Source organism: Candoia aspera, chromosome 2, assembly GCF_035149785.1.
Source record: "Candoia aspera isolate rCanAsp1 chromosome 2, rCanAsp1.hap2, whole genome shotgun sequence".
In the NCBI taxonomy this organism is placed as follows: Eukaryota; Metazoa; Chordata; class Lepidosauria; order Squamata; family Boidae; genus Candoia; species Candoia aspera.
In genome coordinates, this window is record NC_086154.1 from 136,970,412 (window position 1) to 136,997,247 (window position 26,836).

Here is a 26,836-nt window from a genome sequence, read left to right on the forward strand (position 1 = left end):
ATATATATGTGTGTGTGTGTGTGTGCATGTGTGTATAAACTGCTTCACAGGTTTTATCTGACATGCTCCAAATTTAAAAAATGTCTGGAATTTTGGGGCAATGCCTCTCTCTTAAATTTATCAGATGACAGCTTTGGGAACTATTAAGTTGGTGGTAACTTAACAATTTTACCATATTATTGATTATTAATCATGCACCTTCCCAAGCCCTTTAGTGGGCCACATTAAAAAATAAATTACCTGTATAGTGTTAAGTCAATGGGAAGCCTAAATATTTTGAATAGATTTGTATTTTTGAACAGGTTCCTCTCCTTCCCATTTTTGCGTTTTCTCGTCTTACAAGGCAATCTTAGGGATGTTCATCGAGCCTAGCGCGTTTAAAATAAGGCTTCTCCCCAGGTAAGCATGCCGGTCTCTCTCTGTGGTCGAGCAAAACTATTTCTGGTAGGTGGACGTGCGTGAGTCCGGACGTTGCCAGCGAACACGACTTAGCAGCTTTTAACTCACCATCACTACAACGCCGCTAGGACTCTTGAGTTACTCTTCCTATCGAGAATCATCGCTAGGAACTCATGTACAGGAGAGAGAGTAAAAAGGCCAACTAAGGAACTTTTTTGGGGTGTGGTGCGCGCTGTCTCCAGAGCTTGTAAGAGGGGCATATTTCGCGTCCTCTGATGTTTGCCCTGGGCTGCTGCTGATTGTACCGTCAAAGTTAACAAGAACTGAAAACAAGCTGGGTGCTTCCTCTCCCCGCAGTAATACTAATAGGGCGGCAATTTTGGAAATCGCAGTGTTATTACAGATAAGCAGCCTGTAGATAAATAGATGGCTACCCGCTTTTTTCCTGTCCCTTTCCTCCTGCAGCGATTCTCCATGGTTCGTCAGTCGAACCACGCTGCTTTTGGAAGACTACGCATTTAACCTGAAGGGGGAATCTTACCACCCCCGCCATTGAAGACGCTCTATCCGATGTTCCAGGCCCGCCTATTATTGCCTCCGCTCTATGATCCACATTACAACGGTGACTGGCTGAGCCGCGCTGGCTCCCTCTCTCTCTTGTTCTAGCGCGCAAGAGGTCCTCACGGGGGAGGGATCTTATTATTTCCGGGTCAAGGCGGGGTTGAAATCGCCCCGCTCTCCGGCTCCCCCTCCCAGACCCGCCGAGGCCGCCGCCGCAAGAGCAGCTGCCGCAGCCCCTTCCCGCTGCCCTTGCCCTCCTCCCGCCGCCGCCATCCCACCCGCCCACCCCGGCTCTCTCCTCCTCCTCCTCCTCCCCTCCCCCTGTCCCGCTCCCTCCGCCCGCCCCGGGGACCCACGCACCACCCGCCCTCCCTCCTCCCGCTCCCCCGTCCCATCCCCTCCCCCCCCCGCCCGAGCGAGTGAGTGAGCGAGAGAGCGAGCGGACGTGCGCGGCCTGGCCTGGCCAGCTATCCCGCCAGGTAAGGTTCCCCACTAACCCTGGATTAGTGCCCCCCCCTTTCCCAATCCTCGGCCTCGAGTAGCTTCACTTTTCCGTCAGCCCTCTTCCCCAAACCCGGCCGGGTCACTAAGGAAGCTGGAAGATACGGTCGCGGCCTACTGGGGCCTAGTCCGGCCCGACTGCGTGTGTGAGGCGCGGTAGGGGGAGGGGTGGCCGCGTTCGTGTTGCCACCTGCGTATTGGAGAGGAGTGGGGCCCGCGCGATCAGCGCTGTTGGGGGGGCGCTACTGGGAAGGCCGCACTGGGCCGGGGGGGGCGCGCGCTGTTGCTGCGTCACATTGGGCGGGATCTAGGCCCGGGCCGCGCGAGGGACGGTCGGAGGGGGGAGGGGGGGAGGGAAAGGGAGGGGCGGAGTTTATGCGGGGGAGGGGGAGGGCGAGGCGAGGCTGACGCTAACGCGCTCAGCTATGAGTCGGAGAATGAAGGAGGCCCGCTCGCGGGCGGATCTCTTAGAACAGGCGGAGGGAGCGGCGAAGGGAGCAGCATAGTTGCGTCTTGTGTAATTTCAAAGCACCTCCCGCCAGCGATACAGCGCCCTCTTCAATGTTACTGCGATTCCCTTTTAGCCTGCTCGGCTCGTTCTGGGAGGAAAGTCGCTATAAGAACTTTGTCGCAAGAATTTCTGTTTTAAAATAGAGTAGGGTTTAGATTAAAATATAAGTGGAGATTCTTACTCCTCCCCCCCCCCAACACTGGACTGGTTTAGGAGTATTTAGGATACTTTTTTTTTTTTAATAAACAGGTCGGTAATACATACTATGTAATAGGCTGAAATGTATGTATATTAGGCTGCGTACTCATTTTGCCAGCTCACCTACTTTTTGGAGAAACATTTCGGACAAAAGGCAGTCAGATTTTTCAGAAAAATAAAATTCTCTTGGTAGAAACTTAAAATGATTGGAAAATAATAGAAATAGTTGAGATTAAAAACTTTGGGTAGGGTTTTTAAAATATAATTGTAAACAAGGAAGGCTGACTTCCTTTTTGAGCATCTGATTTTTAATCCATTACCTGTTAAATTGTTGGTGTAGACAAAAATCCCTGTCAGTTACATGAATGAGATAAATAAGGAATTAGGAGAGTGTTGCATAATATGCTTTAAAAAATATATAGGCCAACTTGAAATGTGGCAGATAAAGTGAATTCATCTTTTATTCTATATACTCTATCCTGTTTGTTTGTTTAGCTAGGCTTTAAGCAAGAAAAATCTTAATCTGTTTCTTAATTCTTAACAATAAAAAGTAGTTTCTGTCCTGGTCTGTTTTTCCATATCCTTAATACTGATATATTCAAGTCAGTGTTGACTCCTGGTGGCTGTCTGGACTAAGTTCCTGCAGTTTTCTTGGCAAGGTTTTTCAAAAGTGGGTTGCTGCTGCCTGCTTCCTAGGGCTGAGAGAGAGGGACTGGCCCAAGGTCACCCAATTGGCTTTGTGCCTCAGGTGGGACTGGTCTCCGGGTTTCTAGCCTGATGCCTTAACCACTACACCAAACTGGCTTTCTTTGATACCGATACATATCTTAACAACTGAACAAGTAATTTTTGTCATTCATCCATTAATTTTTTAAAAAAAACTGCATGTGTTGTATCTTACTGTAATGTTAAGGGAAAAAGCACACTGCACATGCTCAGAAGATATTTAATGGATTCAAGATTGAGGTCCTTGGTACTTGAGGTCATTGGTTGACTCTGATATAAAAATTGATTTCAGCATTGCATACTGATACAGTCGGGCAACCAGGCTCTGCGCTGTCAGATTTAAGCAGCTTTTTCAATATTCTTAGGTTGAAATTGCCAGAATAACTGGGAATAATTATTGCAGAAACTATTTGGTTTGTTGTGGAACTGAAAATGGCAATCTATCTCTTTTAGTAAAATTGGGAAAGGGATGCCCAGGAGTGAGTAGAAAATCAGATTGTTCAAGGGGAATCTATCTAGTGCATGACTTGAGCGTTTCAAGCACAGAATTATAATTAATACTTCTGGTAAACATGAACACTTTCAGTTACTAAGTAGTATCTGAATAGTTTATGAATAAACACATAAGAGATGGAAATTTATCTTATGAGCATCAAATCTTAATAGCAAGCACCTGGAAATCTCTGGGTGTATAGGTTACTTTGGCCCATTCTCTCTTGTCAGGTTAAGCGAATGTTACTGTGAGTACATAATACTAAGACATGTATAATATCTACAATTTGTGAACAGGACAGACAGAGCAGTCCAGGCATTAATCTCAGAGGACTCCAGTGTCTGAGGCTCCAAGACATTGCATACTCAACCAAGCCAGTGTCCTGGCAGAATTAAAATGAAGGTGGAAATAAATTTGGATCTCTTCTTTCCTTCTGGCAGTATTTTAATTTTTCTGTTCATTGCAAACAGTGAAGGGCAGTAATAATTTTTTTCTTTGCTCAGAGTTATGGCAAAGTTGTGATTTCAAAGGGGGAAACCCCCTATGTCCCGTGGTTACTTTCTCACAAGCTAGATTTAGAAACTGAAGTGTTCAAATAGTACATTAAAGGTAGAGTGGAAATGGTTCCGATGAGCTGGTGGGTGATGAGATGGTATTTTTCTGTTACAGTTTGGTTTTTTTCTCCCAGCGACCAAAGATTTGACCACTGACTAAGCCTGACCTAACTGAACACAGCTCAAGATGGACACCGGTGTTATCGAAGGAGGTTTAAATGTCACACTTACCATTCGCCTACTTATGCATGGGAAGGTACTTGCTGCTTTCCATGTTCTTTGTCTTGGCGTGAAACTAGGTCACAGTAAATGCCTTGGAAAACCCAGTTGTCTGATCAGATTAAAACATCTGCTTGCTCTTGGCATGCCATATATTGTTCTCTTAACCCCTAAGAAGGGAAACTAGAATTTAACTTAATTAAGAATATCTCAAAAACGCTGATTTAAATCCTTTTTCGGTGGAATTACCTCAATCAGAGCTTTGAGACGATTATTTAGAAGTTGTAATATGATAATGTTCCTCAGGTTAATTGAAAAAATAAATGCTTTTTTTTTGTTGTTTGAAAAAATGTAGAACTTACAATGTTTGGGAACTTGTGGTTGTGGACATCTATTAATATATATAAGAACTATAGCTTTTTTATGTTTGCTCTTTCAGGAGGTTGGAAGCATCATTGGGAAGGTATGTGAAACAATTTGTATTTTCTTACATAAATTCGGATTAGTAACATTGTTGACCAGCTTTTCCTTTTTTCCCCCCCCCCTCTGCATAGAAAGGAGAATCTGTAAAGAAGATGCGTGAAGAGGTAGGTTTGGAAGGATAAAAACAAGAAAACAAAATGGACAAGACTGATTTATATGGCAATATGGGTCTTTTTAACTAAGCAGGTATAAGTGATTATGAGGTTGTTCTTGCACCCTACCTGGCTTTGTTTTAACTGGATGTTGTTTCCAGATGCACAACTTTGGAGTAGGGAACTTTATGGGGAAAAAGTTATTTGTCTTTCAACTTTTGAAGGTCACAGTGAGGCAGACCAGAGGCAAAACCCACAATGAGGCAACACAGCCTAATCCTTAGCATGCTTGCTTAAAAACAAATCCCACAGACTTCAGTGTAATCATAAGAAGTGGGTAAAAAATCATGCATAATTGTCTAGCAACTCAATTTTATTTCCTTTTTAGAGTGGTGCACGGATTAACATCTCAGAAGGGAACTGCCCAGAACGGATTATCACTCTTGCTGGACCCACTAATGCCATCTTCAAAGCTTTTGCTATGATTATTGATAAACTGGAAGAGGTGTGTGAATTTAATTAGATGATCCTTTGTGGGTTGGGGATATGATCATGAAAGGCCTTTTGGGTACACTCTGTCCTGTGACAACACTGGAGTAATGTGTTCTGTTGGCTATATTATCTGGTAGTGCTAAATGTAATTGATGTATTTTGACTTTGCACATAAAGATGTTTAAACTAAACTTCAGTTAAAGCACAGCATATTTTGTGGAAAGAAGGAATTTTAAACTGAATTAATGAACTTTAATGGGAACTGTTGAGTAGGTTTTAGTGCTGGAGATACTTTTTTTTCCTTGGAGAGTATAAGAACACACATTTTTATGTGGCCAAGAACATTTTCAAAAAATAATTAGAGTAGATTTTGTTTGTTACTCAAACAATGAACTGGGATCCTAAGCTGAGCAGATTCCCATGATGTTATTCAAAGGGAGTAAAAAACCCCAAAACATGAGTCTGATAGCACCTTTTCTGACTAATACATTTTATTAAAAGATACGCACTTTTGTGAGCTGCAGCTCACTTCATATGGAGCAGAGGTTAACAAAAGTTGTTAGCTGGAGAAAGTGCTACCAGACTCTCCTGAATGTACCGTAGTCTAATGACTCTCATCCTACAATATTCTTAAAGGGGGAAGAGGCTACTTAATTTGTTTCCCTGCTCAATCCCTTGAGTTCTTAAAACATCTCTTTCTAGGGGGCTCTGGTATAATATGGAGAGGTGCTTTGAACAATGACTTCAACTGCTCTTCAAAGCTTTGCTTGTAATTGCAAGAAAGAGAAATACAATAAATCTGTACTATGGATTTTGTTGAATTATTACAGGTAGTCCTCGACTTAACAACTGCAATAGGGACTGGAAAATTTGTCATCAAGTGGTGCAGTTGTTAAGGGAGGCACCACGTGACTGCACCCAGTTTTACAACCTTTTTTGTAGTGGTTGTGAAGCGAATCATGCGGTTCCCCATTGACTGCTTGTTGGAAGCTGGCTGGGAAGGTCGCAAAGGGCAATCATGTGACCCCGGGACACTGCAACCGTTGTAAATATATGCCAGTTGGTAGGCACCTGAATTTTGATCACGTGACTGTGGGAACACTGATGGTTGTGAGCACAAGTTCTGGTCATAAGTCACTTTTTTCAGCGCCATCAATAACTTTGAACAGTTGCTGCCCGAATGGTTGTAAGTCGAGGACTACCTGTATTATTCTTAGATTTTTATCCTGCCATTTATATCTATCTAACTCGAGGCGAACATACCTAATACTCTGCCACCTATTTCCCCTACAATGACAACCCTATGAGGTGGGTTGGGCTGAGAGCGAGAGACTCACCCAGAGTCACCCAGCCAGCTTCCATGCCTACGGGAGGCCTAGAACTCAGTTCCCTGGTTCCTAGGCCAGCACCTGAGCCACTACACTAAACTGGTGCTCTCAAATTATGGCCACTTGAACGACTTTTCTCAATCCTGTATGGTATAAACAGCCCTGGTCTCTATCACTAGAATTCTGAAAATGTGAGGCAGAAGTAAGAATAGTTCCTTTTGAAGCTTTGAAAACTTTAGTTGATGCTTCTGCCTGCCGGTGTTTTTTTTTTTTTTTTTTTTTAAGTCAGCTGCTCCTATGAGAGATACATTGCTTAGCACCTCCAGGCCTCTGCAGCACTGCTGCCGCTCTGCTATCTGCTGAACAGCTGATTGGTGTGCCAGATATTCCCTTGTGGCCCACAGTGATTTTTAATTTGTCAGTGTGACCATTTCCCCTGTACAAGTTGTGCATGCCTGGTATAGAGTGTGGATTTGCCCCAGTTAGAGTAATCGCAATAAAAATAAGGTGCCCCTCCATTTCTACTGATGTTAGGATAAATGGAGCAAGCATTTGGCTTTGTTTTCTCTTAAATCTTTATAGTATCAGCTTCTTACAGACTGGAAATAAAACAGCCTGTGCTATAGTCCTGCAGTGTCTTTTTCCACTGAAATACTGGTTTGGAACATTTTGATAGATTTTTTTCATCTTTACCTTAATTTCAAAATAATTTGAAAAATAATTTTGAAATAATTTCAGAAGCAAGCCTGAAAGAAAATTGGTTCTAAGACACAGTATGTTTTCAGTATCAGAGTAAATACTCTAGCATAACAGTTTTGAGTTGCTTCCAAAATTAGCAATTTGTGAAATCATTTTCTTGCTTCAGTTGGCTGACTTCACCGACCCTGCTGTTTCAATAGCATGCCCTCAGTCTACCAAATAATACAGCATAAGAATATGATTTAAATTTTCAAGCTAAAAAATGTAACGTTTCCTTCAACGAAAAGCCACTTAAATATTAAACGGATGTTCATTTGCATGCTTTAAAGTTTGGCATGCTAAAGTAGGCCTCTTAACTTGAAATGCAGTGCCCAAATATAAGCAGAATTTCAGTAACCTGAAACAGCCTTTTCTGCTTGCTCTATTGCTTCTTGAAAGCTTCAGCCCTTGTCCTTGAGTAGTGAAATTATATTTTTGCTCTTCTTGGCATGGAAATTTTAGCTTGCTTAGCAGAAAACTGCTGCAGCTATTGAGTTTAGGTTTTTAGATAGTGCAGTTGTAATGTCTATACCATGACTGAAATTTCAAAGATAAAAATACTGGCACTGGAAGCAGGTTTTTGTATCTGATAGCTGAGCCTTTTGAGAAGGATAGGAAGACTTCTTTGGCCTGTTTTAGAGCTGACATTCAGCTGTGTTTTTTTCCTATATTTCCATATTATGAGTTGTTTCCATGTTACAGTATGTGAAGTAAAGATGATTTGCTTTTAATATGCTGAATAAGAACTTGACTCTATACATGTTAGAAGACGTGTTGTGTTTTTATATGCTGTAGGGGAAAATATGGGAGGAATTTCTTAGCTGGCTCAAGGACCAAAGAGCATGTGCCTTCTCATTAGAAGTTCAGTAGTTGGGAAGACTGCTAGTAGTCTACTGAGGACATGATGCAGGCGAGTTTAGTTGTTAGAAGAAACAGGATTTGCAGAATGCATCGACACGGTATTAAGTCTCTAGTTGAAACTTTGCTTATCTGAAGTTTGTTAACTTCTGTTTTCAGGACATCAGCAGCTCAATGACTAACAGTACAGCTTCTAGCAGGCCCCCTGTTACTCTGAGACTCGTGGTACCTGCCAGCCAATGTGGTTCACTTATTGGGAAAGGAGGCTGCAAAATCAAAGAGATAAGAGAGGTGGGTACTCAGTTCTACTGGGATTGTGAGATTGTTTACTGTTTGTTCTGTGGAAAAAATTACACACTCGTCATTATGACTTCATCTTTTGCCAAATGCAGTGAACTTGAATGCTATGCATAGGCTCTGCACCATTCTGCTTAATACAGCCATTTATATTTAGTGCTCATGAAACTGATACTAGAGGGTGGCTGGAGCCAAGCTCAGTATAGTAGCTGCTTTTTGGAAAATTACTCTTTTCAATCTCTTCTTTTTTATCTCTAGCAATAAGTTAGTGTCAAATTTGTTAGTGAAATTGAATGGTTCAGCTCCCTGTTAATTTTGCTGGTTCTTGGTAGGCATCAGCCTGTTTTTGCAAGCTATTATTTTGTTTTTATATTGGTAAAAAGGTTTTATAGGCACATTCTAGTTTAAAATTGACTTAAGGTAAAGGTTTCCCTTGACGTAAAGTCCAGTCGAATCCGACTCTAGGGGGTGGTGCTCATCTCCGTTTCTAAGCCTTGGAGCCGGCGTTGTCATAGACACTTCCGGGTCATGTGGCCAGCATGACGACTCGGAACGCCGTTACCTTCCCGCCGAAGCGGTACCGATTGATCTACTCACATTTGCATGTTTTCGAACTGCTAGGTGAGCAGGAGCTGGGACTAGCAACGGGAGCTCACCCCGCCGCGCGGTTTCGAACCGCCGACCTTCCGATCGACAGCTCAGCGGTTTAACCCGCAGCGCTACCGCGTCCCTTCAATTGACTTAGTTTTATTTAATTTATAAAATAGCAGAATATTAAAGAAGGTGGAAGGTACCGATACCTCTTACTTGAAGATTTTTATTTTTTCAGTTCATTATTCTGGAACATGAATATGGGAGAATTTTTTTTTTAAATTAACATCTCAACAAAGGGGCTGTTATACTGACATTCCCCCTACCCCAGTACTTTGCTCATGAAATCTTGGATGGCCAACATCATTTGGACAAGCCCTTTCATTTACAAACTTAAGTACATGGGTTGTGTGGATTGAAATATACAGAACTATCATTTGATGTAGTTAATTGGTAATTAAGTGGCATTAGCCAGGATAAAAATGTACATGACTTGATCCTAAGGGTTGTAGATGTTATGCTTCCAAAAGCAGGAATGTCCTTTTACTTTAATCAGGTCATTTATCTCTAGCTGTAGTAGGGCAGTTCTACTCCTACAATTCTGGAAAAGTTACGAATGTTCACGCTTTTCTGTTCCTCAGCCTTTTTTGAAGTTGAGTAAGGCGTAGAAATAACCTTGTCCTCAACAATTGATGTTGATCTTTGGTGTCATATTATTTTGACTACAGTACTCTTAAGAAGTATGCCACATTGCAATCATCCTTGCTTAACATCAGATTGAAATCTACAGCTGCCTTGTGTCATTTCAACACTATTGCTGTACTGTAGAGAGTATGTCAAAATTCTTAGTGCATACAAAAAGGGGGAACTAATACTTCTTATTTTTGTGACTCCATTCTAGAGTCATCCTGAAATAGTACTTGCAAGGTTATTTTATAAACAGAAGTGAAAACAATTTCAAAATATGTAGGACTCTGAATATCATACTGGAACTGTTCTGCAATTTCTTTTTGTGTAACAGTAACTTCCAATAAATTTGTTGCTTTCCTAATGGTACTAATTACTATCTTTCCTTGAAAGAAAAGGTATAAACCGTATGAATCATGAAGCAGAATACTGATTTTGTATTTTCAATCTTAAGAGCACAGGGGCGCAGGTCCAAGTGGCAGGAGACATGTTACCCAACTCTACTGAAAGAGCGATCACCATTGCTGGGATTCCGCAATCCATTATCGAGTGTGTCAAACAGATCTGTGTGGTCATGCTGGAGGTAATTTTTTTTTAAGGCATAATACTTATACATAGAAGGTAGAGAACAGCAGAAGAGTAAAGAGGACAATGTCATTGGATAATGGCCAGTTGCTTTCTTGATTTTGAGCAGCTGATAAAAGATTCTCATGTTGTCAGCTGAATTTCTATTTTATTTTTTTGCTTCATAAAATAGCAGGAAAGTTTCATGAAGGAGAAAGCACCTCCTTTCTTTCTAGTAACAGGGTGGTTCATGTAAATGATGCTTGAAATGTCATTGAGGCAAAGGGTTTTTAAAAGGATCATGATTGTCCATAGCATTCTCTAGTGGGGATCTTTGTTTATCAAATCAGTAGAAAACATCTGAAGGTGTCTGAAGGCATCATGAGCACTTCAGTTGTAGGTATCCCTTAAGGCAGATAGTCCTTGGTTGAATGTGAACAGATTTTTAAAGTATTCCTGATGTGGTATGCCTAGAAAGGCACTGCAACTATATAGTATTCAACGAAATACTATTTTGATTGGTTTATTGTCATCTTCTATTGTATTGACTAGCTACAGAAAGCTGGACTGTCTTTTTGGTCATGGCATGTATCTCCATGGGAATATATAAACACAGAAAAAAACAAAATCAGTGCTAGGTTTCTCAGTAAAGGTTTTTCTTCTCATCACAGTTCTACATCATTTGTCTTCATTTTGTAGAATTATTTTATTTGCTTCTAGATATTCCTAGTTGTCTGTAGCATTTCTTTTTTACACCTCTTATCTGTTGAATGACTTCCCTGAGAACTCACGCCACAAGCAAACTGGCCTCAGTCAGCAAAAACGTTGAGCTTTTCCATTGCAGAAGACTGACGTGACTACTGCTCAGCAACAAATCAAAGAATTGTAGAAGCCATAGATACAGCAGTTAACTACCTAGTTCAGCTTGTTATTTAAGTATTCTGGCAGATACTTGATGTCTCTTAAGAAGTCCCTATTAATTAATCATGTTTTCCCCTTTGACTCTTTGTAATCTAGTCTCCCCCAAAGGGTGTCACCATCCCCTATCGACCCAAGCCATCCAGTTCTCCTGTCATCTTTGCAGGCGGTCAGGTAAGGCCATTCCTCTTGTTGGGTATGGGTGGGGGCAAAACAGCAGTAGCCTACCAAGCTTCAACACTGCCAGCACACATCAAACTACTCTGCATGCTTATCACCTGTGCTGCCCATCTGGCCAGCACAGTGCTACCTCTGCTGCTTTGGTTTTGTTCTTTGGAGGCTGCTCTCAAATGTTCACAAAACTCTGGTCTCTTTTGGGAATTAATGTAGTCAGCACTGTGGTTTGCAGGATTTCATTGGCATTTATAATCTATTCCAAGCATAGGACCGCTTGCAGTCTCTCTCCCCTGGCCCCTCAATTTTGAGTCAGCATTCAAATTAGTGATAATTAATAGGCTATTAATTCTGCAGAACCGTAGTTCAAAAGCGGCAGGGGCTGACTCTTGAGAGGGGCAGATGTTGGGAGAGCTGTGTCCTAGAGGGCTGAGGAAGTGAGGAGGAGATGCTGGTTGATGCCACCATATGTTTGAGCCCAGAATCTGGAACATATGGGAATTACTTCTTTTTAACTTCTTTCGTCCTTTTAAAGAGGAAATGAATGCCACTTTCTTGTTAACTATATATGAAGGAATACCTGTGGCTAGTTTAAAAACACATCAAACAATTTGGGGTATGATTAATTTACTCTGCTTCAAGGACACAGGAAGATGAGGCACAAATATGTTAATTTTCTGATCAAATACATTGGTATGGCCAGTGCATGACTTCAGTCTCTCAGCTGGCTGGAATCCTGTGAATAGTTACGCATTTTCAGTGACATTCGAGTGGACTGTGAGTGTTCAGGTATTTAACTGGACTTGAAGATGCTTGCAATCATTTTAGACAGATTTTGTTTGAGGTTGAAGCATGCACTTCTGAAAAGCGGGTCTCTCAGAACTGCGTGTCCAGGGAAGGCTCTTGCCTGAGTATGTGGAGTGGAGTTGGAACACTCTGAGGACCTAGCCTTTTAACTGCTTTTGAGCACAGTGCCTCAAGGCCCACCTGTAAGCTTGCTTTTTTGAAAAGGGCTGCATTAGCTTTCAGATGCTTCAGAAGTGGATTGGGTGAGGTGAACTAAGCCAACCTGAGATTGTGAAGAGAAGCAAGGATGGCGCTGGGAAAGAGGTTCCAGTCAGCAACAGAAATGTAGAGGCAGCAGCTGGACAGGCCTGGCTGCAATGTACCCAGTGCTTATACATTCATATGCAACTTATGTTGGGGTATCTTGCTGATAACCACTTGCTGGGGGAAAGGTGCTGTCGTGATCTTGTTCTTGCCTCAATCCCTTCCTCTTTCTTCCTTGCCCCATTCATATTACCTACCTTCCAGTAGCTCGTGACAGCTTGCTAAGCAATTAATTGGCAGTGCAAAGGCACTTGGGAGGTTACTGAAGATACTTGAAGTAGGTCACTTGCATCCTAGCAGTTGATCTTGTGGCAGAGTAGCCCTGTTAATGCCGTTAGAGTAAGACACTTTGTATCCAAGCAGTCCCCGTCCCTGAAGTTGAAGGTAGTTGGGGTTTGCTCCCAGGGAAATCTCACATTGTCTTTGCTACTGATGTGACAAGAGTCAGAGTGAGCCAGCATCTGCCTAGTACAGGTTAACCCTTGATCAGAGTAAGTTTTATGTGACTTTGGTGTTAGCGAAAGGTTTCGGATTGACAGCCCTGGAGACTGAAGTCCTCTATTTATCCACAGGACAGGTACAGCAGCGGCAGTGCAAGCTACCCCCACACCGCCCCATCAATGTGCCTCAACTCTGACCTGGAGGGACCACCTCAAGAGGTGAGAGGGGAGTTCAGTCTCCATGGCCCATTCAATCCTTGGCCTCTTTGAGACTGCCAACAAGGGTGGCAAGATTGGTGGTGGCGGCTTGTGCTGTGAACTCCTGTTCGTTGGGAACTGGATTGAGCCCACCAAACAGTGCCTGGCAGGCCAGTAGGCAGCCCTGCAGGTGGTAACTGCTTGGCCAATTCCAACCAGGGCCGTACTTCTCCCCCTGCCTGACCAGTGAGAGATTTGTTCTTCCAAAGCCTCCCTTAGCGTTAAGCAAGTCCCCATACAGTGACTGCCTTGCTGGGTTGCTTCAGTAGGGTTATTCCTAGAACCATCGTGTTTGGCTGGCTGCTGCTTTCTCCTTACTCTTCCAGATGTATTTCTGCCATCCAGTGCCTGACTGTACGAGGTCCACCATAGGGTGTTAAAGAGGATGGAGTGGGATGGGGATGAACACTCAGCTGGTTCTTCTTAGCTGTTAAAACAGTTGGAGGTATAGGAAGTAATTAAGCTTCCCTTTGAGTCCAGTATGGAGGGAGAATGCGTAGGGCAGGAGGGCTTGTAGCACAGTCCAGTCCTCTGCTAAACAACAAATCTTCACCAACAACCAGCTGTTAATACTAATCCTTTTTGTGGCGGGGAACACTTTCCCTTCAAACACTATATATATATATACACCTAGCTAATACAAGGAGCCCCTTAAGAGACCTGCCTTCAGGCTCCCCACCAACAATTCTCCCCTCAGCTTTCTGGCTTACTGGCTAGTTGAAATCTATCTGTCACTGGGTGGCTGTCCAATGGTTTTTAATAGGACTGTTTTCCTCCTTTTTGTAGGCCTATACCATTCAAGGACAGTATGCCATTCCACAGCCAGATGTAAGTTTTGTTTACACTTCTTGTCTTGAAATCACCCCACTTCTCCCTTCAAAAATTCTCCATGCTTTCTCAACAAGCCACTTTAGAAGTCTGTTTTGATTTGAAACCACAATCCAACCTAAAATGAGCCTCAAATTTTGTTCAGTTCTTTATGTAATCAACCTTAAACCTCTCCTCCTTTTTCTGTGTCCTGTGACACACACTTGCACAGCAAAACCTGATATTCTGCCCAAGTTTCAGTTCCTCCCCCACAATTTGACATCAGATCCCCCAAACAAACAAAACAAAACTCCATGGTATACTGTCATTGTGGTTCTTAGTAAATGGCATAGGGCATTGGGTGTAGTGCACTTCCTGGTGGTGGAGGGGAAGCTAGCCTCAGACTTGAGTTTTCATTTCTAAACATGATGGCCAGCACATCATGTAGTCACTGTACAGGTGTCGTTATAAGGTGATGGGGCTTTGCTTGGGATGCCTTTTCTTGGCACACTTCCTGCTAATAATAAATCCATTAGCTGTCTTCACTCAATGTGAAAGGACTTTTTTTCCCTGACTGTCCTTCTTTACTAATACCTTCTGGTGTGTGAGATAGTTGTAGTACTTCTCATGGAAGGGCATATAGGAATTGATCTCTGCTCATAGCATGCTTAGAGCAGGAAAGGGTGGGGCTGGGATGAGCGAGTCTAAGGCCAAGAGTTAGAAATTTGCACTGTTTAATATTGGGGAGAGCATCTGACTCCATTCTGGTCACTCCTCATGATATACCTCTCCCCTCCAAATGCTTGACAGAGTCCTGCATGGTGTGGTCCCAAGCACCACTGCAAATCAGTCTCTGTGTTATTTTGCCTGTTTGTGCTTTGTCTCCTGGTGTTTGTCACAATTCACTGCAGATGCCTTCTGTTGAGCCAGGGGTCTTTGAGATGGGTGTTGGCCTCACGCCCCATGGTGCTTTTCTACTGTTTGTACCCATCTCTGCTCAGGGAAGCGCTTGCTCCTCAATCCAGTTTTCCTCCTGAACTCCCCTATCCCAAGGGGCAGCACCTCATGCTCAGCTTGCAGGGTCTGTTTTTCTTTAAACTGTGCTGAACAAGTAAGTCTACAAAAGTCCTAACATCCATCTTTCTCTCTCTTTTTCTAGCTGACCAAGCTGCACCAGTTGGCAATGCAACAGTCACACTTTCCAATGTCTCATGGCAACACTGGATTCAGTGGTATGAAAATCATGTTCTTTATTATATAAGCTAGCAGTCCAAGAATCTCCACTTGGCCATTTAATGTAAATGGTCGCCTTAAGCTCGTTTTCTCGCTTAAAAAGAAAGAAAAGATCCACAGGTACCAATCTTGAAGAACAGGTGGCTTTTACTATCCTCAAGAACAAGAACATTGTGTTGATTTTAAAGAGAATGTTGATGCTGCTTCCTCCTTTGGTCCTTTCAGTAGCATTGCCAGTTGCATCTTGCTTTCCAACTACTATGGTAGAAATAGTTGTACCAAATTGTATAAAAGTTTGTCTTGTTGCTGAAAGTCTGATAGGACTTCGGCTAGGACCACCGCACTTACTGTCCCTTGTATTTTGACAGGCGTTGAATCCAGCTCTCCAGATGTGAAAGGCTATTGGGGTAATGACTGAAAAAAAACTGTAGTTACTCTATTGTGTGTGTTCATAATGGTAGGGGATTCTTTCACAGTCACCAAATTCTGCTGACTGCATAATAGTGCAGGGGAAAAAAGCCTACAGCACACGATACAGGCGCAAAATCATACTCGATTTGGTAATTTTTTCTTCTTCTGTAAAATACAGTGTGCTAGAACCTGTATTGGAGAGCAGATAATAGAATGAATAAGTCTGTGCTCTATCTTTTCATGAGCTGTTTGCTTGTGAAGATGATAGGGCAGCTAGAGGTATTCACACAATAGCTATGTTGGATCAATAAACATGAGAATGGGATTATACACAAGTCTCTCGACAGTGCAGATGGTACTGCCTGTTTGTTTGTGTGTTTATTTGTTGAGGCTTTTGTGCAGTTCTGGTCAAAAACAGCTGAGGTACAGCCTACGTCCAGTATACAAAGTAAAAACTACAATAACAAGATACAGTGAATAACAACAGACCACCAAACAAAATACAGCACCAAGGCAGCCAACAGCAACCACTCAGGAGAGCCGCCATGGATCGTTCCCCCGTCCCTTTGAAAAAGCCAGGACTTACTGGCTGTCCGGGATCCTGGCAGCGTTGGGGCCATTCTGGTACCTGGGGTGTGGTGTTCCAGAGGAGGGATTCTGTGATGGAAAAGGCCGATGCCCATGGTCCCTGGGGACAATAGTCCCAGGGGAGTGGTTGGGTCCCAGAACAAGCCCTCTATTCCTGTTCTTACCGGATGGGCAGGTATCAGAGCGAGTAAGAAACCTCTGAGGGTGTTGTGCCATGAGGCAGCAATAATTTTATGTACAAATAAAATGTATACAGATGATTATAAGTGTTTGCTTTGGGTCTGTGTTTATTACAGCCTTGTTGGAAAGTATTGTGTAAAGGGTAATACTGGTTTGTTCATTGTTTGTCCATAGGAAGAGATGGTGTTACTGCTACAGTTTTCTCTGGCCAAGTATAAACATTCATTTGTGTCTGCTTTATAATCAGAGATTTTATCAAAAAGGAAAGAGAGGCTTAGGTTTAACATCTTGCTCATCTCCTGCTTGAACACTTCGAGATTGCAATCTTTTCAGCAGCGAGTGATAGCCTGACTGGTCTGGCATTTCAGTTTTGTACTATGCTGGTTGTCCCAACTTTAAACTTGTTTTGATCTCTTTCTGTGTGTTAGCAGGTTTGGATGCATCAGCTCAAACTACTTCTCATGAACTCACCATTCCAAACGATGTAAGTATTTTTCAAAGACGCAGAATTCTAGATGTGCGGTTCGGATAAAGCTCTTCTGGATTGTTTTGAGATACTCTTTTTGGGAGTTCCATCACAGGAATGTTATGGTTGTGCTATAGACTGCACACCTATTTTAAGTTCAGGGCGTTGTTACGGATGGAAAGAGAAGGCATTTAAATTACATTACATGAATGATATCAAGGCGTCTAACTCTCTTAAGGTGTCACTTAGATTATGCATCCGTAACTGAAAAGGAAAGGAGCAGTTGTGCTTTCTCTCTGTAGTCCTCTAAAACAAATGCTGCAACTTAGAATGAAGGAAATTCTTTACAGGCTAAAACATTTTGGATTAATGAGTAGTTTGTAGGGTGTTAATGTGGTGGCCTTCTGAGAAGAAGCCTTTAGCATACAAAAATACTGAGAACTAACATCCCAAAATCGATGCCGCTGAGAACCTTCCAAAAGAATACGGTACGTGATAACACCGAAAGCTGTGCTGTTACCTTGCAGACGCAGTGTGGCTGCCAACATGCTGGAGTGTCATTAGGTTGTCACAGTGATTTAAACAGCAAATGTTGAAACTGAGTATGTGTTCGGCTTATTCAAGTTAACACTGCTTTGAATCCAAAAGGCTTGCTTTAACCCCAGTACATTTATGTTTTTCCTTCCTATGTTAATTGGTCCTCTCGTAAAGACATTTTTTGTTTTTGCAAAAAAGGTGCCATAACCCATGAATAATATTGATTACACGGCACAGTATGGCAGAAGGTGGACTTTTTCCCCATCGCCATAATTTTGCCTTACATTACAGAGCATATCATGGCACAAGACAGGAATAAGAGCAGCATTTTCCTTTTGGTCTGCCAAGAGTGAAATGACAATTACAGGTTTTAAGCTGCCTTTCTAAGGAAAGTTGGTGATCCTTGGATAATATGGAAATACTATGTCCAGTTTAGGGGAGAATAGAGTTGTTTGCCTAACTAGGTTAACACTGTGGGGCAAGCTTGTTCATTCAGATTCACATACAATTAATATGCCAACTGGAAAAACAATTTAAGAAAAGCTCCTTTAACAATAGTGAAGTTTCCTGATGCTAGAAAGGAGTGTTTACATAGTTTCTAGACATCAGTCTGACCCAAGTCTGGAAAGAAAATAACAGTAGGAAAACATAATTTTGGCATTTCAGACTGATTAATACTTCGTTTTGTTTTATTTCTTAGCTGATTGGCTGTATCATTGGGCGTCAAGGCGCCAAGATCAATGAGATTCGCCAGATGTCTGGGGCGCAGATCAAAATTGCCAATCCAGTGGAAGGATCTACTGACAGGCAGGTTACCATAACTGGATCTGCAGCCAGCATCAGCCTGGCTCAGTACCTAATTAATGTCAGGTAAGTCTTTACTATGCTGCTTTATAATGCATGCCTCAGATGATAAAAGAAGGGAATGTTAAACATTTATTAAAGCAGGAGAACTTTTTAAAAGACTGAAATAAACTTCCCAATACCCCCCTCCCCTGCTCTTGTGCAGAAATAGTGAGCTAACCTGCTGTTTGGTGCACAAGAGCTATCTCATCTTCGTGGATGTGTGTGTTGAAGCTAGGAAGGTACTGGAGATCTTGTAGGTAGAGGAGAAAAATAAGACATGCAGTACATACTTCACTGCAACCACAGATCTTGGGCTTTCTTTTTTTTTAAAAAAAAGACTTTTTAGCTTACGTGAGAGAGTGAATCATTGCTACTCCTCAAAAGCCTGTGTTTTTATGAAGGTAAACTAAATTTGGAATCATATTGCTAAGTTGTGCCTGTTTTATTTTTTTAAAAACGAGGTGCTTAGCTGGGTTCCGAAATGATATATTATGCCTTTTCTTGAGAGCTGTGCAGGCCACTTTGTTTGGGGCTCAAGAAAAGGGTAGGGCTAGCTCTGCCCCAGGAACGTGGCTTTGTCCACTGCCACAGCTCCCGCAGTTCTTTTTCTCCATAGATGCTTTTGCTAGCAGCAGAGCTCCCAGTAATGGAAGTCGGGCTCTGCATCAAGCAGTGGCAGCATCTGGGCCTCTGTCCTTACAACCCCTAACTGGCAAATAGCCCTTTGCCACTTGATCTTGTGAGGCAAAACCAAAACCGTCGGCTTAATGGAGAGTGGTGTCTTCAATAATTAAAAGCCCAGACCCAAACAGCTGGTATTCTGTGTCCTGAAATTCTTATCTGCCATCTATGTTATGGCTAAAGTATCCATTGCAAAAAAAAGCAGGCTAATGTTAAGAATCTACAGTTTAGCTTTTGGGCTGCTATAGTATAGCAAATAAGTATATTCCAGATGTGAACTTGCTGACATCTTTAAAACCACTTGAAAGCCTCTTAATGTCTTTGAACAGAAGTGGCCATTTTGGGGTGCCCAGGAAACAGTTGCTTCAATTTAGTTTACTAGCTAAATGTTAGTATAGGAACTAACATTGAAGTGAATATCCCCTCAATCAGTGCTATGAAAACCTTTAAAAACTCTTCTCATTAGAGGCTCTCAAGCTCTCCCCAGTTAAATTTACACTGGAACTGTAACGTGGTGGTGGGAACTATGCAGAAAGAATTGATGTTTTGTAAGTGGCTTAATGACACTTGCAAATGGCTACTGTGGAATCAAAGGGCTAATGGTGGGTTCAGACTGAACTCAGGGACTTGGAACGTTTTGACACTGTGCCTAAAAAGAGGTATTGTATGTGAAATAACTAGAAATAGTTTCTGTCTTCAAGGCTACAACATAACGTATTTAGAGAAAGTGCTATATACATAATCAAGGTCCTGCCCTCTAAATTGTGTGTCTTATTTAGAATTGCTAAATGTGTTTGCAAAATTTATTAGTTTCGGCTGATCTGGTATTAAGCAATAGGGATTAACCATTCTATGCATAAAGCAACGGTTTCTGGCAAAGGAACAACCCTCTCCTAATCTGTGTTCCTGGACATATAAGAAAGTCTAGCTATATCAAGCAGGATAAATAAATAATAGTTCTAAGCGCAGATTAAAACAGCCTTACTCAAAACATCCTTCTGTAACATTTCAAAAGACTGCCAGCCGCTCAAGACTTACATCAAAAGAGAGAGAGTAGCAAGGCTTTGCTCCATTTTACTTTCTAAGAAAATAAAAATAGATAGTAGTCTGTTGACTTTTGCGACCACCCAATCTGCAGAAAAAAGTAGCCAAGGAGATTACTTCAAATGTTTTCAAAATTAAAACTTACTTGCACAAGGAATAAATCAGTGGATTTACTTTAGCATAGCCCATGAATAGCATATCAGTAGACTTTTCTGTTGGAGCTTTTTTTGCAAGCCATCCTGAATACTCAATAGCATAGCAACGCTGTTTCTGATAAATATGCACATGTTGGTGTTTTGGCAACCTGCCTGAAACAGAAAGCAAAACACATAATGGGGAGACATGGGACAAATATATTCCATTAAAATTTAAGATAACCTGACCCCCTAGCAAAGGATTTAAAACAACAGTAAAACTGCCAACTAGACAAGCAACACATTCTTAATTCACATCCAACTTCTTGTCTTCAACTAGCTGTAGCCAGTGGCAAGGATGGAAATTTTGCTTGCTATTTTGTTGGCTAAATCCCATTTCTTCTTTTAAAAAAGGTCTTCCAAATCCAAGCCCTATTGTGGGGCACTGGAATATTCAAAACAACATGGGAGTGAAGCACTCCAATTTGCCCTAGGTTTGGGATAGAACTAAAAAATGCTGGATATCCTGTTTGAACACGGAATACTCAGCTGATGTTCTGAGCTCTGAATGTTCAAGCTTGGAATGGTTGCACATGCCTTAATGTTTTTTATAGATAATGTACTGTCTTGTGAACTCAGGCTCCAGTAGGAGAATCAATAGTCAGTGTTGAAACATCTCAAAGGAAAATAGAAGTGACTACCATGGCCTAATATCTGGGTACTCTCAAAACACTGCCTCCGTTAACCAATGAAGTGTCTCAGTATTAATAGAGAAGGAATTCTCTGGGTAGAGTAAGTGAAGGAAAACATCCAGAGCATGAGCTGCAATTCTGGATGAAATTAAACTTGTGATTCTTGTTTTCTAGGGAAGCACAAGTTGCATGGTTAAAATGTCAGATCAGCCTATAATTCATTGAACTCTTTCTAACATAAATTTAAAAAGCCCTTGATTTTATTAAATACATTGTTTTAAGTGGTCTCAGCCAAAAAAAGGAAGCGACTTTTCTTTCATTAATATGGAGAAAACTAATGCTAAATTCCTGGAATTCAGTTAAGACTTCCCAGTTGATTATAGTACCATTGTATAGAACTCAACACTGTGTTAGCGTTGGTTTGCTACCTCAGGGAGACATTTGAATACTGCAGTCTGTGTTAAAACTGAAGTAACAGTTGGGAAGGCAAAGAAAAGTATGTGGGAAGATCTTTTGCGAATCAATGCTGACCGCATTGTTTAGGTTTTCTGTAGCTTCCAAGGGTGGTATGTATAGTTCTGTATTAAATAACAAAATGGCCACTTCTGAAATGAATATAAGTAGAAGTTGGAATTATCCATAATGGGATCAGGGCTGGGAACAGTGGCAATATTCTGGGGCTAGAAATGGACCTTGGTACATCTAGAGAATGTTGAGATTCCCTGGCAGCCAGCATTCTCTCCCCATCCCATCTTTCTTCTGGCTATGCTATTTCCAGACCTTTCCAGACTAGGTTCATGCTATTTAAGCTGTTTTGTGTCCTGTGCTTTTTGTGTGGTGTTCCCATCCACCCACCCGTATTTTTGTTCCTTTTTTCCTCTGTTACAGTTTAGAAAGCGCTAAACCCTCCTCCCAGGCAGCCTCCGTCACGATCCCCGACCACCTCAGCATCAACCTCTCTCAACCCTCCACCCCTTCTTCTTCTTCCTCCTCCACCACCACCCCCTCGCTCGCGACAGCGGGGGTCTCCGACGCACCCTCCAGCCTCCCCAACCCTCTTCCGACCGCCCCCTGTGTCTCCAGTCTGCTTGGCATGAAACCCGTCCCTCTCCTGGCTCTAAATGTTGTGTCTGCTGCTAAGGGTGCCTCCACCACCTCAGCTGTGCCATGTGTTACTAACAAACTGAAAACGGAGAAACAGAGATTCTCTCCCTACTGAGAGTCTGCTTGTGGCCTTAGAGGAACAGCAGATTGCTTTTCAGCAATGGGGATCCCGTAGAGGAGACTTGGAAGAGATTTTTTTTTAAACTTCAAAACAGAAATGAGCTTGTGATTCCTTTAGGATGGAGTTTCTTTTTGCTGCCGATCTCCACTAGGTCAAAGACAATTGAGCAAGTGTATTAATCAGTTTGAGTCCAGTAGTAATCTTGATTATATAGCTTGTGGCTGTTGCTTTAGTAGTTTTTGTTTGCATTGTTACATGAAATAAGGAGGGTGGGCAAGGGTTGGGCGGGTATGGAATTCTAGCATTTGTTAATAAACTATTCATTTTGTGATACCTTGGTTTAAGCTGTTGCAAAGAGGCTACTTTGGCCAAACCTGTCTCAATGTCTGTCTTGTAATAAAGCTATCACAGTGAGAATGTGCACAGATGTGCCTGAATTGGATTCAAACTATATGACTGCAAGCTGGTGGATATCACATTGCACACCCAGGCTAAAGTCTTTAAATAGTTGTCAATTACTGTCCTAGAATAGTTTTCCTCAGCCTGAGAGCCTCCAGGTGTTTGGGACCAAAACTTCGGTCATCCCTGCCTGCTGCTGTATTGTCTTGGGGTTGACGGAAATGGTAGTACAAAATATATCTCACATTAGAGCAGGCTTTCCTGGAGTGTAATGAAGTGTTTAAACTCTATGCTTTGGAAGCTGTAACACCCAATATACAATTGTGAAGCTGCCAACTGAAGGCAGGGAGTAGCTCTTGTATACTACTGTGCTTCCATTCGGGCTATCAGTTGTCCATGAGGATTCCTAGTTAGCATGTAGACATTCACATGCTTGGTAGAAATGTGATGCATTTCTTTGCGCTCATGTCCTGTTCCTTTGTACAGATGGTTATAGGTCTCTGAAGAACGCAAGTGCTTCAGATACCTGGCTTTCTCTACATCCAGGACAATGTTATCACTAAAGAGATAAATGAACTTGGATCAGCAAGCACACTGTAATGAACAGCTTTAAAAGTGCTGCAACACCAGCCTCCTTTCACCATGTGTTCTACAATGACATAAAAGTTCTAATCTTCAACTATCTGATATTTAGTTTTTCAAGCTGATAGATGAGTAGCCCAGAGCTATAGTTTAAAGATCTCATTACTATTGATGAAAATAGTAGTTTGTGTATAGTGTCTTTTAAGAGATGCTCCTTAGGCCATGCAGTTTGTATTGAAAGCTAGTCATCTGCCAAAGCTAGCCAGTTGGCTTTTCTTCTCCCAGCCATTCTTCTGGTTTCAAAGACCAAGTAGTTGCCTGTTTCTACTAATAAGGGCTCTTTGGAAACGGAAGGCAGACAAAAAAGGATAATGTGATAAAAAGCAGTGCTCTTGTGTTAGCATGGTGCTCATTACATTATTTTCCCATCTGAATTAGAATAACTTGATCTTTAGCCTGGGATTGCTACATGAACATTGCAGTTCTTCCTTTAAAAAAAAAAAAAAGTCTCCAGTGTTTATTAATCTTCAAAGAGCTGAAGTAACATTGAATAAGAAAAGATGACTGTTGAAACTGATAAGAATTGTGTGCTTATCTTTTGTATTAAAATTGGAACAAGTTTGAAATGGCAATTAGATTATGGGGCTACATAATTTTGGACTTTGCATTCAGGGATGTGGAGGGTCTAATCTGATCCTACTGTGAGGGTTGGGATGGCCATTAACTGGCTGACTTATGCAGTTTTGTCAAATCTTTTTTTCTTTAATAGTAGGAGTCTTTTTTAGTAATTGTTTCTGCAGTTTGACTTTCACAATTGTAACTTTTTTAAAAAAAATATGTTCTGCTGTAGTGTAATCACATCAAGTAAAAATTGTCCACTCTTAACCAAGCTTATGGGCTGGCCGTCTGTTTCATAGTGTCCTGTAGAGACTGATTTTGTGACCAGTAAGATGGTGATGTGTTGTCCAGAAGCTATTTGTTATACTACACAAACACTAGTTCTCAGTAATAACCATATAAAACTCATAAAGTTGGGAAGTGGATATCTGCACTTGACTTCCTTTTGTTAAAACATCAAGCTTGCATCCATATCCACCTTTACAACTTTTCCAATCTTTAATACCATTAGTTTTACGATGCAGCAGGAAAAAGGTGTTCCTCTGTCCAATTGTATCAAAGCAGGCACACTTTGCATGTATTATGTAGTATGTGCAAAAATTACAGATCTGAAAACAGTTGGCTTTATTGATAGTGGGGGAAAATCAATAACATCTTTTTTCTGGGTTTGGGTTATACTCCTGAAGAGCCTTACCTCACAGAATTACAAATAAGGTGACTACCCATAGAACCTCATTCTCTACAGCCTGCTGTTACTCTTGGGCTCACGACTTGCTCATAGCAGTGATCTATCACTGATTTGTAAATTTCCTGGATTTGAATTTGCCTCAGCCTTTTGGGAGGGTGAAGGTACAACTACATGAGGGCCAAGTAGCAAAGACTATGAGGTTCATTTTTCAGTATGTCAGAGGTCACACAAACAGCTGTTCTACACCCTGAAGGTCAGAACATACAAACTGAGGAGATGCTGTTTCTCCACACACACTTTTAAAATTCTCCCTGCCCCAAGGCCTTTATAAGCAAGGAGTGAAGAAAAGCAATTGCTCTTAGCAGTGTGATAAAAAAGTCAAGTTGTACTGATGCATAATCCACTAGTGTGGGTATGCACTGAGTACTTACCTTTCCAGAAAACAGAAAAGTAATTTGCAGTGTTTGCTAAACTATTTTGGGTGGGTAAGGAAGTGCTCACATGTACCACTCTTCCATTCCATTCTGTGGGACAGCCTTTCCTGTTGGCCATACCGATTGGGAATTTTGGGAATTGTGTCTCCACATAGCAGTTTAGGAAGGCTGCCTGTGAACTGCTTCATTGTACTCAAACCTCTTCATGTATTTAGTTGGCATGAGCCATTCCTTTCCCTTGTTTGAGTGGGTCTCACTTAGAATTCTACTTTCTGCTGGATTGTCCTTTTTTATGGCTAGATCAGCCTTCCCCAGCCTTGGCATCCTTCAAATGCATGAACCTCAGTTACCAAGAAGTCTTACCAATCACTCCAAGGAAAGCTGCCTTAGGTCATCCTATTAAAAAAGGACTGGGAAGTTTCAATTATTCAGTAGTATACATAAGGCCTGATTATATTACTCTTCTACCCCATTCTGGCCTGATGTGTGGCAAAGACCCATGTAGCTGAGCCTTACCCATTTGTGTTGCCTAACCCTTCTCCTAATAATGCGGGTGCAGCTTGTCAGTCTCTCACTCAAAGTTAGTAGTCTACATTAGACAGCCTCCTTCCTGAAAGGTAAGTTTGTATAGCATGGCTTCTGCTTAAATATACAGACCTCAAGCCCTAGATTTCAAATGGTTGATGTGTAATGTCCTTTTTTTCCCCCCCTTAAAATAATTTTTCATGGACACTCAGGTGGTTCTTTTAATGTAACTTTATTAGTAAAATCTGTTCCTCACTATCAACCAGTGGATTAAGGTGTGCTTTTGTGATGGTCTAAGAGTGGAAAATTCATGGCTGAAACAAATATAAATTCCTCCATATAGGGGCTTTAGATTTTTATAAGCAAAGAATGATTTAATTTAGAATAGCTTAAATTACAGGCAGAGTAAAACCAGTTTTTCTGTAAGCAGACAACCGTTAAAGGTGTATAATTGTGTTTGAATTTTATTATATACATCAATTTGAGAAACTGGGTTGATGATCCTGGAAGGAAAAATTCTCATGTCTTTTAAATCAAAACCATTTGTATTGGTGTTTAATTATTTGACTATTGTTAAATTTGATCTTGCCTAAATACTTGAACATGCCTAATAAGCATTACTTTTTGTGACTAAGGGTTAGAATACTAAATGCATGGCAACAGAGCCACAGTTTAATGGCTATATGTTTGCATGTGCTAGTAGGAGCAGGGGATACTATATTATGCCTGCTTCTAAAAAATACTGGTGAACCTGAATTCTGGTAACTGTATTGTCTAGTATGCACACATGCAGGAGGTACTGAATATTTAAGACACTTTACTGGAAGCCATGCTTGATATGGGGACAAATGTATGAGGGCTGCAGTAAAGCCTGACTGACTTTCCTTTTGGGTTTCTAAGTGACTGCAAGGTGTTAAAGATAATTATTTGTGTGTTTGTAGCCATTTCTGTATTAACTGTTACGTGGGGCAGTGCTAGCTGGCAGAGGTGGAGCAGATCTGCTCTGAAAAATTAGCTAAAAGGTACCATGTGCCAATTACGACTTTTCTATAAATAATATACCTTTCATGGTTGGAGAAATCATGTTATAAAGCAGAATTTGGACTTATGTCAAAATCTGGCTCTAAGTTGTCTACATTTGTTAAAAGACTTTAACTTCTGTTTTCGTCGCAGGCTTTCTTCGGAGACTGGTGGAATGGGAAGCAGCTAGGACAATGCCACCACCTCACCCATTACCCGTTTCTGCCGTTCATCCCCATGATCCATCTGTGTAGTTTTTGAGCAGTCAGCAATTCCAGGTTTTAACTAGTTTGTAAATTTTCAGTTCTACATGCTTTACCCATCCACTCATGATTTTTTTAATTGCAGCATTTTAATTCCTTTTCTCTGTTCAGCTGTTAAAATGCTGATTCATATTTTAGTTTAAGCTTCTTCCCCTTTCTTGGCTCATGAAGTTTTTCTGTTATGTCATGAAATGTAAGAGTGGAATTAATACATTTCAGTTTAGTTCTGTAATGTCAGAAATTTTTCAAAAAAATAAAAAGATGGACTGGA

General features: G+C 41.5%; 1 protein-coding gene across 16 annotated transcripts; it reads left to right on the forward strand.

Moving 5' to 3' along the window:
* Positions 1–1,175: 1,175 nt before the first annotated feature.
* PCBP2 (poly(rC) binding protein 2) lies at positions 1,176–26,836 on the forward strand. Of its 16 annotated transcripts, none has more exons than XM_063293831.1 (15): positions 1,176–1,439; positions 4,059–4,199; positions 4,602–4,625; positions 4,717–4,749; positions 5,126–5,242; positions 8,313–8,444; positions 10,183–10,311; positions 11,310–11,384; positions 13,067–13,153; positions 13,979–14,020; positions 15,159–15,231; positions 15,601–15,639; positions 16,840–16,895; positions 18,115–18,284; positions 21,700–23,906. In XM_063293831.1, the coding sequence occupies exons 2-15, from the start codon at positions 4,131–4,133 to the stop codon at positions 22,028–22,030; spliced, it is 1,377 nt and encodes a 458-aa protein (XP_063149901.1). In that variant the 5' UTR covers positions 1,176–1,439; positions 4,059–4,130; the 3' UTR covers positions 22,031–23,906. The 16 variants fall into 16 exon arrangements, with proteins under 16 accessions (XP_063149901.1, XP_063149891.1, XP_063149887.1 ...); XM_063293817.1 differs by lacking the exon at positions 21,700–23,906 and adding an exon at positions 26,456–26,836 and having other exon boundaries at positions 1,226–1,439; positions 4,078–4,199; XM_063293816.1 differs by lacking the exon at positions 21,700–23,906 and adding an exon at positions 26,456–26,836 and having other exon boundaries at positions 1,227–1,439.